The sequence below is a fragment of the Danio rerio genome, chromosome 3 (assembly GCF_049306965.1).
Source record: "Danio rerio strain Tuebingen ecotype United States chromosome 3, GRCz12tu, whole genome shotgun sequence".
Taxonomy (NCBI): Eukaryota; Metazoa; Chordata; class Actinopteri; order Cypriniformes; family Danionidae; genus Danio; species Danio rerio.
Window position 1 is genome coordinate 54,059,958 of NC_133178.1, and position 12,543 is coordinate 54,072,500.

Sequence of the window (12,543 nt, forward strand, 5' to 3'; positions counted from 1 at the left end):
GTCCTCAGGAGTCTTGAGACACTGTCATAATTGCATAATGTCAATTCAGTGAGCAACAGAGAAAGGAGGAAAAAATGACACAAATGAGATTTGAAAGCTAATTTAAATCCCGAAACTGCTACACTGTAGATGTTGACAAACTCAGTTTAGCATAGCAAAAGGTTATGATAAACATTAGTTGTATTTAATTACAATATATTTTCAGTTTCTAAAGCTCATCGGTTGTATAATTTGAAGTCAGCACAGCTTGTGCTTAATACTGTGTTGTTATGAAGGTAGGTCATCAGAGTCGCGCGGGTAATTGATATTAAAATCAATCAGACCTGTAATCAAAATTAACTACATGGTAGTTTGCACGGTTGACCTTGAATTCTGATGTGCCAAAAAAATGACTAATATGCAATCCACAGCTTATAACTCAGCAAATATATTTCCTATGTCAACAACTGTTTCTGAATTCTGACAGTAATTCACGACGTTCTTGCTTCATAACAGATTGCAATTTTTTGAATGCATCCTGTGATTACAAAAAGGTAAAATGTTAATTTCTCAGTACATTGAAGTGTTGGAGGTCTTATAATAGTTTCTCACTCTGTACTTTTATTATCTTTTTATTCTCTTTGTAACGTACTACTGCCACCTCTTGGTACGTGATCAAAGACACAGCAAATTATTTAGTGTGTGTGTGTGTGTCTGAGCAAGTCTAAGGACAACAGTGTTTTCAAACATATACCTGTCATATACCTTCATCAATTAGCAAGAGTTTTGAAAAGTGGCTAATGTAATTAAGCCATATGTTTAATCACTGTGCAAAACAAAAAAGAATAGGGAAAAAAAGAATAAGGGAGGAGTAAGGGTGGCATGGTGGTGCAGTACATATCGCTGTTGCCTCATAGCAAAAAGTCTGCTGGTTTGAGCCTCGGCTGGGTCAGTTGGCATTTCTGTGTGGAGTTTGTATGTTCTCCCTGTGCTGGCGTGGGTTTCTTCTGGGTGCTCCGGTTTCCCCCACAATCCAAAAACATGCGCTATAGATGATTTGGGTAAACTAAATTGTCTGTAGTGTATGTGTGTATTTCCTGGTCATCCAGGTTGGGGATTGAGAATTGTGCTAATGAACCACCTTGTAAAAATAAGATGTTATGAAACACCAACATGGTGCAGCTAAATAGTAACAATGATATAAATGACCCTGGTAGTAATGTAAGTAAGAGAAAAGTAAAACAAAATCAAAATAAAACAGTGTTGCCAATAACCTGGACATTTTATTTAATCTACACTCTCATAAATAAAGTTACAAAATCTGTCACTGTGGTGGTACCTTTTCAAAAGTTACACTTTTATACTTTACATCTGCACATTAGTACTTTCATGGTTCACTTTTTTATCTTTTGGTTCACAATTGTACTTTTAAAATACTATGAGGTACAGATTTATACTTCCTAGGTGGTAAAATGTACATTTTAAAAATAAAATATATGATCAATTAGTCATGACAGCATAAGTTTTTAGTTGATTGTAACTTGTTAGACTCTGTTAATCATGCTCTAACTTAATATTATACGTTTTGCAAGCTGTTTTAAGTCAGTTTAACATTATATAAGTTTAATGAACTCTAAGGTTAATTTATTAAAAAATGTAAAAAAAAAAAAAAAAAAAAAAAAAAAATATATATATATATATATATATATATATATATATATATATATATATATATATATATATATATATATATATATATATATATATTAAAATTTTAAGGCAGCCAGGATTTTTTTTACTGTGTACTTTTTAAGGATCTGTTAGGAACAAAAAGAAGTACATTTTGAAAAGTTAGCCCCCGTCCCCAGTGACAGATTTTGTATTTTTTTTTCTGAGAGTGAAGCCTACGTTTACCTGAGTGATTGTTCACCCAAAATCTGCTTTTAATTTACGCAGAGGCTATCCAAAATATATACGTTTTTTTTTTTTTTTTTTTTTTCAGTGGGAACATTAAAGAATATATTTAAAAGAATTCTAAATGTAATAATGGATACAGAGGTACAGAGAAAGTGTGAGTGTGTGTGTGTTTGTGTGTGTGTGTGTGTGTGTGTGTGTGTGTGTGTGTGTGTGTATGAAAATGAACATTATCTACAACTATATATAAATGCACCTTTGATGAAAACCAACTTTTGTAAGCTGTTTGGACTGCTTGCTGTTTTGAACTGTTTGTATAGTGTGTCCACAGTCATTGAAGTGATATAAACCCAAAAAGTCTCTTTTTTTAAATTTCCTGATGTTAAAATAGGATTTCAAATCCCAGTTATTTTTAGGCCTATCGCAACGTGACGCAACAAGTAGTGTGGTTTTCCTTGTCCACTGAATAGATTGACAGGCACCATGTTTCTAAAATAACATGTATACACATGTCCACAGAATATTTTGTTTGCAAATAAGCTGGAATTCAAATATTTGTTACAACTTTTTGTAACTTTTATAATTTTTATAGTTTTAAAAGTTTAAAACATTTTTAAACCAGAGCATGTTTGTAATAATTCTTAACCAATAGTGCAAACGGCATTTGTGTGAGACTCATAATTTCAGAAAGGCTTGAATAAACTCCACAACAAATACATCAAATAAACTTACTTGGTATTTTTGACTAATGAGCTGTATTTCAGCTACATCAGTGCCTGTCTCTATTACTGACTGATGTTCATCAGATGTAATGCAGGAGCAGACACTTATATAGGAGTGGTGGGTGGGGAAAAGTAGCTCATTTGCATTTAAAGTCACAGGCTACAAAAACAGCTAATGTACTACTCACACACCAAAAAGAACATATTCTGGAGGCCATGATAAATTATCAGATGGGTATTTTGAGCTGAAACTTTACAGACACATTCAAAGGCTTATCTTACATCTTGCTAAAGGAGAATATCTTTATTATCTTTAAGCCAGAGCATGTATACCTTAGCTTGTGGTCTTCTTCTCATTTAAAAAAAAAAAAAAAAAAAAAAAAAAAAAAAAAAAAAAAACTGTATAACATAACTGCATTAAATAGTCAAACATAAAACCTGATTCATTTACTGTTTTCCAAAGATATGGGGTTTTTCTGGATGGTGGGTATAGTAGGCTAGTAGCTTCTCTAGATTAAAATGTTGCTGTATATGTTATTGCTTTTTTTAAAGTCACAGTGTTAGATAAGTTACTTCAAAAAAGTAACTAATTACTAATTACATCATTAAATTGTATTTAAATTACATTTTGATTATAACGTTTGAAAAGTAACTCAGTTACTCAATAAGTTATTTAATTACTTGACTAAACAAACAGGACATTTTAGCTTTATTTTACAATGTAACACTTTAAGAATAAGAGCAGGTGCTCAGGTTTTCTCCACAGTTGAAAGATATTTTTGAATTGAATAAACTAAATTGGCCGTAGTGTGTGTGTGTGTGTGTGTGTGTGTGTGTGTGTGTGTGTGTGTGTGTGTGTGTGTGTGTGTGTGCGTGTGCGTGTGCGTGTGTGTGTGTGTGTGTGTGCGTGAATGTGAGTTTATAGGTATTTCCCAGAACTGGCTAGCAGCTGGAAGGGCAACCTCTGCGTAAGACATGTGCTGAAAGAGTTGTTGAATTATTCCGCTGTGAGGACCCCTGAAAAATAAGGAACTAAGCTGAAAGAAATGAATGAATGACTTTAAGAATAATAAACATTATATGTATCAAAACACAAGACATTTCAAAGCAAAGGCACAATATTTCATGCATACCAATATATTGATATACATTACTGACTCAGTTAATTGTTTCTCAAGCATGTTCAGTCTGTTTCATAAATTAATTACTCTGCTTCTCTTGATTATTCTACCGCTGCTGAATTTATGTACAGTAGTTTATGTAAAAATAATAACTTTATTTAGGTAAGGTAATCTAATTACAGTAACTTTACTTTGTAACTAATAACACCAAACAATGGTCTCATAATGGTCATTGTTCAAGTTTAAAAACTCTTGACACCTTTTGCGTGAAGTGCTCTTACTGCCCACCAGATGTCAATATTTAACTAAAGTGTTAGAATTGAACTCACGCTGTTGTGACACAAATTGTTCACATTAAGCAACATATTTATTATGCTTATTTTAATTAGGCATAAATATTTAAATGAATATGAGAATGTTTATTTACAGATCAAGATGACTGTATATTATTTACATGTAGCCTACATACACGCGCTAAACTGATTTGAGTGAGATTAGATCTTATAAAGTGTAACTGCAAAGACATAACATTTCAAACCTTTAAGCTTTCAGTACTAAATTCTAGCGCACGTTATTAATAAGATGGAAGCAACCGCTTGAAATTTGCGCCTGCTCTGTTTATACCCGAGTTTACAACTTGTGTGTAGAGATGGTGGACCGTACGGAGCCGCGCAGCCGCAGGATAGACGTGGAGTCAGTCAGTGTCAGGGAGATTGAGGGGACACAGCTGATCTCTCCGCGTGCACTTACACACTCAACTCATGTGTTATGCATCCTCTAAATCTGAAGGAGCCGGGGGAAATACTTTTTTGCGGTGTTTCCCTGCCTGCTCGCCGTGTATCGTCTTTGGGTGAAGGATCTTCCTTGTGTTTGGTGTTTTAGTGAAGAGTGAGGATTACCAGAGTGCTCCAGAGATCAGCGGTGTGTGTTGAGTTTAGCGTCCGGGATGGCCTCATCACGCCAGGACTATATTGCCCCATGGTGGACCTACTGGCTGCACAATTTCCCGCATCTGAATTTTAATTTCCAGACAGTTGATAACACTTTCAAACCGGAGGACGCTAGTTATCAGCAGGTGAGATGAGTCTGTTCTTTGTAGTTTATTTGAGAAAAAATCAAATATTATCATTTTGAGCTAAATGTAGATACTGTAACGTAAATACTTCACTCATGTTGTAGTTTTTAATTAAGTTGTTACACTTTTAGGTTTGTTGTTGAAATTAGTTTTCTGCATATACACAATAATGATTGACTTGTAAAACACTTTTCAAGAGGAAAACAGCAAAAGCAACAACAACAAAAACATTTCATAAAGCCTGCAGCATTTACTTATAGCATGCAATTAAAGCACATCATACCACAGTATATTAGGATTTGGCTTGAAAATATTAAGTAAGCTTGAAAATGAGTTTACCCTATATATATATATATATATATATATATATATATATATATATATATATATATATATATATATATATATATATATATATATATTTCTGTTTAATGGAGGTAAGATTGTTTCAGCACATTTCTAAACATAAAAGTTTTAAAAACCTATTTCTAATAACTGAAAATAATTTATTTTATCTTTGTCATGATGGCAGTAAATAATATTTTACTTGATATTTTTCAAGACACTTCTATATAGCTTAAAGTGACATTTAAAGGCTTAACTAGGTTAAAAAGGTTAACTAGGCAGGTTAGGGGAATTAGGCAAGTTATTCTATAACGATTGTTTGTTCTGTAGACTATCGAAAAAAATATTAGCTTAAAGGGGCTAATAAATTTGTCCCAAAATTGTTTTTTTTAATTTTTTTTTTATTAAAAACTGCTTTTATTCTAGCCAAAATAAAACAAAGAAGACTTTCTCCAGAAGAAAAAAAATATTATCAGACATACTGTGAAAATATATACACACCATGTTTTTTCTATTTTAAAGACGTTTTAAAGACCACCAAGATTGCTGTGGATGGTAAAATATATGAGCCTAATTTTCTGAAATTAGTGTTAACGAACAGTAGGCTTCTGCATAAAATGTGACAGCATCCCAAATATCATCTTGCAATGTTTTCCTTTATTGCAACCATTTTATTAGCCAATAGTTTAAAATATTTAATATTATTACAATGCACATCATAACTTTAAAAATCACCTTCTAATAATAAATTTAGTAAACCTCTTCAGTGACCATCCTTCTTTTCTGTCAGGTTTTTTTTTTCTATTTGGAGGCCAGGCTCAACCTGTCACTTACATTGTATCTGCCAATAGCAAAAATACCTCCAAACTTTTTCAGCACCTCTGTTTCTGCTATTTTTCTTATTCATTGTTCCAATAGAAATTAAAATACAATAGGATTTTCTAAAATCATCATAAACCTTGAACCAAACAAACTAACTATACAAACTTTAAAAGCAAAGTAATCTAAATTTTGAACAAAAAGACAAATATATGTTAGCAAGAGAGCTTAATTTTAAAAAATGCAATTACAAAAAATGCCAGGACATTTTGAAAAGGTCTTCATCAGTTTGACAGCACAGCGTTACAGCAAATTATCACAACACAAACACATTTTTAAAAAACAAGCTGCATTTTAACACAAGACAAACAGTTAAGAAAATCCTCTGCATTTTCACACAGTGCAAAGGAAACGATTCAAGGAAATCATAAAACATGACAGACCCGGCTATTTAGGTTCTTATAAACCTAAATAAAGGCTTATAAATACTAAAGTCACAGGAATCGGAATATTAAAATGAACATAAAATAAACATATAAAAAACTGCAGGTGTTAACATAAAATATTTGCATTGTGAAAAACGTCAGATGCTTATTTATTTTTAAATTGGAGATAAATGTTTTAAATGGATTTGAGAGAGTGTTTTTGAAGATCAAGAGGACTATATATTATTTACATGACAGACACAGATTAGCCTTATGTTTAGAGTACAATAAAAAAGGTATTTGTAATAATTCAACTTTTAATATCATATTCTAGTGCACGTTATTGACATATTTACTTAAAAACTGTTTCTGTGCGTTTTATACCTCATTTTATATTGAGATTTATTTCACTATATATTGAATATATATATTATAAAAAAAGTTCATTTAAATCTGGTATTTTTATTTTCTTATTGCTAAAGTCTAAAAAAATGATATTCATTAGATTTATTCATTTTTTTATAAGTTAACTGGTTGCAAATGATGTATGTTGGCTGAATTTATACAAACAAATTCAATTTATTAATGTTCAACTTAATTTGATTTTTTTTTTTCTTTAATTCTGCCCATATAAATTGTGGGTTTTTATCAAAACAAGGTATTAGAGTACGTGTCCCGTTCAAGGTCACATTTCTCTGGGTTACTTGTAGAAGTCAATAAAGGAGCAGTGAAACAAGTTTATTTCATCCCTCATTCTAAAATATATATTTTTTCTCTTGGTTAAATTGTCGTGCTAGTTCTTTTTTTAAACTCAACAATTATTTTTATGTTTTAGATGGTTTGACAACATACTGATTTTAATTAAAATGCATATAGCAAAAAATCCAGTGTGCAATATAATAAATAAAGTAATCGTGTGGTTTTAGTTTTTTTCTACTCTGTAAACTAAAAATCTGTCCAATTTACAGTAAAAATGGCAGCCTTGATTGACACTTTTTTTTTAACGGTAAACTACTGTATTTAATTACTTTCATTATATTATTTTTAATATTATGTCAACATTAGAATCAACATAACACTCTAATGTACATAAGAGTAATGTTAAAAAAAATGCATACAAGCGAAGTGTTATGAAAGGAATTCTGTCAATTTATGGTTATTAACCGTATATACTAAGAAAATACTGTTAACAATGATACAAATATTTACTGTAGCGTTTTTACAATTAGTTTTTTTTTTTACAATTGAAATTATGGCTGCACAATATATTGTTTTAGCATCGATATCACAATGTGTGCACCCGCTATAATCACATTGTAGGATTTACAATGTTGAATCTGGATTATAGTTGAACAGAAGCCACAAAAATATTTTTAGAGTCACTGCTAAGCTTAACCATAATTGGTATTTGGTATGTATTTTTATTCTATTATTGCAAATGTCTAAATGTACTGAAAATTGTATTGGACTTACCCATTTTTTTAAGGTAACTGGCTTCAAACAATTTATATTAGCTGAATTTAAACACAAATAAATACATTTCAGTAATGTTCAACATAATTTTTTGTTTATATTCAGCCCATATAAATTGTTTGCAACCAGTTACCTTAAAAAATGAGTAAATCCAAAAAATACTTTTCTTCCGTGCGTTTACTATTTTTTTAATTGCTTTACAATAATAACATAGTAAAGCAGAATTAAAAAAGCCCAATACAGATTAATTGTCATGATCTACTGTGTTGAGCTTGACACATTATATTTGTTATTATACCCATTTTTTTTTTTTTTTTTTAACTAATAAACACGCTTATCACTATTGAGCAACCTTTTAATGTTTACTACAATAGTTTGGATATTTAGTCTGACATAGTAAAGTATGACTTTACATTACTAAACATTTAGTTGACTGTGAGCAATGTTTTACTTTGGTTTACAAGATTTTTGGCAGCTAATTGATTGGCTGCTTATATGATCAGTTAGAATTTGCAAAATTAGTTAAAATTAGGGCTGCACAATATATCGTTTCAGTATCGATATCGCAATGTTTGCATTCACGATAGTCACATCGCAGCATCTGCAATGTGGAGTTGGGATTATTATTGTTGATTAGCAATGAAGAATGTACTTTTCAGTGTTTACGTTACATTTGATTTCAATAATGGGGCAGGACAAAATAGCAATATGCATGAAGTGACTCTTCACGTAATGGTGGATCGAACATATATGAATTTTGCAACTCTAAGAAAGATATGCTGTTAATAAAATGAATTCATCTTATACCTTTTTGATGCATTTTTTCCTGTTCAATGTATAATAATATAATATAATAATTAAAATATATGTTGTAAATCTCAATTAAAAAAAATGTAATCAAAATAATATAAATCGGAAGTTTACCACTGTAAAGCCAATAAGTGATAATCAAGTTATCATCATGTCAGTGGTTCTCAGTTCCTGTCCTCGCACCTCAATGTTCATAGGACTCGAATTTTCAAATCCAGTGAGTAATGGATGTTTAAAATGGTAAAATTAACATTAAAATTTCATCAATGCACAATAAAATAATCTTCAGCATTTGTTAATGCATTAACGCAATAATAACGTTAACTCGTTCAGCCAAATTAAAGTGTTTTATGAAAGCCAAGTACATTATGGTGCTTCATGAGAATGCACTTACTAATTGCACTCTAGCTGAAATGACACAATATCAGACTTGTAGTAATGCTGTATTTTATTTATAATACTACTGCTGTTGAGATATATCACACTCCTACTCACGTAATATTCCGCATTTAAGACAACAATGGCACAAAAATACAGCGTTGCATTCAGCACCCAGGGACTTTGTTCTAAAACTGTGTGAGAAATGTCAGTAAACTCTATAAATGTGCAATATCGATTGGCGATGTGTCGTCTGGTGTGTCAGATCTCCATTAAAGACACTCTGTTTCTGTTACACTGTAATTTGTACCCAAGCAGAACGTGCCGTCTCCAGAGGAACATTTTCCTCATTGATTCAGTCAATACTTCTGCTGGAGTTTTTATCAAAGGAGATATTACATACGTGCCCTGTTCAAGGTCACATTTCTCTGGGTTATTTGAAGAAATCGATGGAAGAGCAGCCAAACAAGTCTATTTCGTCCCTCATTCTAAAATAAAATACTTGTATTTATTTATTTATTTTTTTACCTCTCGGTTAAATTTCCTTGCTGGTTCTTTTTTTGAAATCAGTCTCAACAATTTTTCTCATAGATGATTTGACATTAAAGAGATTTTAATTGATAATTAATTAGGTAAAAAACACTATAATTTAATATATGTTAGGGTTGGGCAATCTTGCAAAAAAAAAAAAAAAAGATCATGATATCATGTTTCATATCATTCGATATCAATAATTATTGAATATTTTCTTTTAACAATACATATAGGATTATATAGGAATATTTTTTTTTAAATTTACCAACATTACTTAGGCAAACAGTTTTAATAGTCAAAATCGAAAGTATTTAAACAAAATATATCATCACTTAAATCTCACTATTACTGTGGTAAACGTGATATTTAATTACTTTAGTTGTCTATATCTAATGACATTCCTCGAATTTGGTCTTTTGAAACTATTACTTGTTACTAAATAAATTACTTGTTCTTAGGTGATTTACTGTTACTGAGCACAAAGATAGGTTAATATATTATTTAATGTAACCACGTATACTGATTCTGCACATTTGACTGATTGCATTTATTTTCTATAATGTATAAACTGTCCGTTATACTTATATAATGGCCATTATTAAAACTGATATTTAATGATATAAATTTGATATTTTACTGATATTTATTTAAATTATATAAAAAATTTTCATATCTACATTGCAAAGTCTGAACTTACAAGAAAAAAAATGCAAGACTGAGCTTTTTGTATGCTATACTTAAAATTAAGGAAAAAGCTCCAATCAGATGTGTTTTCGATGTCTCCATTTTTCCCATCCACACTAACACGAAGCAGCTGCATTTTAAAATAAAAATGGCCTCTCCAGCATTTTTTTAAAAAGCTCAGTTTTTGGCGCTCAATCTCTGACATAGTGTTAACGAATGGCGTAACCATAGCAAAACTTATGCATTTTAAAACTAAAACGAGTTAGTGTAAATGGGGCCTTGATAAATAAAATGTTACAAAGTGTGTGCAATGATAAAGTGTGAACGCTAACCAATCAAAGCAAACTTAAAGGTGTGATTAATGGTACAGTAAACCTCAAACTCTGTCAACAACACAAATTCTGATAATCAAGCTTTCAATTAAAGGAACCAACCATCATTATTCACATACATGGCAACATTAAAAATTGTAAAGTTGGATGACTACATTACCCCCTATGCTAAAAAATCTTTTAAATGGGGAGATGCTGGGATGCACAAGAAAAGAAACCAAAAAGCCACTCTGGTGACATCATTTTTTATTTACAATCTTCTCATTGCTGCTATACGGCACTCATTTTAGCATGTGTTGTCATTCTGACCTGAAGTGACTAGCACGTGGATTCTTTGCCCATTTACAATGGACTTTGCGCTTGCACTTTCCTGGCATCTCCCGTAACTAGCTTTTACAAGCATTTTCTCAGAGGATAACTAGTAAGTAACAAAAGTAAAAACCACTACAGTGTTTGGGTGCGCTGTGTTAATATGAGGTAATGGTAGTCTAAAAGTCGGCTCACTTGTGTGGCTTGAAAATACACGTTATTAAGTTAATAAACAGTCAGAAGCTATTCTTTTAGAACAACTTTATGATGTAGTTTTCTCAACTTTTGGAATGATTGTATAATAGGACTGGACAATATATTGTTTCAGCCTGATATCGCTATGTGCACATTAGCAACAGTCACATCGCAAGATGTGCAATTTTGAGTCTAAATTATAGTTAACCAGGAGTCACAGAATTCTATTTAATTAATGTATTTATATAGAATTTTTACATTTCTGTAATAATAATAATAATAAATCTGACTTTCTAGTCCAAGAATGTACATTCCAAAGCAAAAACAAGATTATTTTACTTGCTCCACTGGCACATAATTTTTATTTGTTTTAAGTGTTTTAAGAAATAAAATAAATTATTTACTTCTTCTGTTAAGTTGAAAACAAAACAATAGTTTTACTTGATCTAAGATTTTTTTTTATATTTGGTCTAGAAATGAGACGAAGCAAAGTAAGAAAAACATTTTTGCATTGTGATTATTCAAGTTTCTGTACCTGAATACTATTAAGGCCCGTGCACACCGAGATGTTTTTTTGCATGTCTTTTCTATCGACTAAATAAAGGCTGTCAATGTGATCGTGCACACCAACGCGCAAAAAGGCAGGGAAAAAAATGTCATAAAAAAAAATAAACACCTCATGCTCGTTTTTTTTTTGTTTTGGCGCGCTGAGCAATAATCTCTGGTGAGCAATAATCATTTCTTCATCGCTAGAGCTGGAGCTGCTACTTGAACCATTGATAACGGCAAGCATGTCAACTTTGTCTTTTATCTTCAGGGTTACAAGTGGGTGTTAGAAGCTTAAAGTTGTGTAGCTCCATCTAACGTCAAGGAGTGATTTTGCATACTCTTCTGCTCGACACCAGTGAAAATCGCTTGGGTTTGAATCTGGAAAAAATGTCCTGAAAAACGCTGACGATAAACGCAAACGAAAACCATCAAATTGTATTATTTAAACTAACTTGTGAAACTGTACTCATATCGCAATAATTATTGCGAAACTGTATTCATATCGCAATAATTATTGCAGGAAAATAAAATATTGCAATATCAGATTTTTCCAATTATCATATAGTCATGGTTTTCTTTAAAGCAGGGGTGCTCAACCCTGTTCAGATCTACCTTCCTGCAGAATTTAGCTTCAATCTTAATGAAACACAACTAAACCAACTTGAAGTACTGTAGTTATTAAAATCAGGTGTGCTTAATCAAGTTTGCAGCTTAAATCTGTAGGAATGTGGATCTCCAGGAACAGGTTTGGACACCCATGCTTTAAAGCATATTATGATTTATTTAGGTATTTTATTTGGAATAGATATTTGAGTGCATTACCTGTACCACATAACCAGAGTGCTAATTTTTGGTAAGGATGTGTATGCATACGTAATA

The 12,543-nt window shown here is 31.4% G+C and overlaps 1 protein-coding gene across 1 annotated transcript in view; it reads left to right on the plus strand.

Moving 5' to 3' along the window:
• Window positions 1-4,489: 4,489 nt before the first annotated feature.
• Window positions 4,490-12,543, plus strand: part of ttyh2l (tweety homolog 2, like) — a 103,044-nt gene continuing 94,990 nt past the window's right edge. The window contains 1 exon segment of the mRNA NM_213256.1: window positions 4,490-4,811. Coding sequence (NP_998421.1) covers window positions 4,683-4,811 — 129 coding nt within the window. The 5' untranslated portion in view covers window positions 4,490-4,682.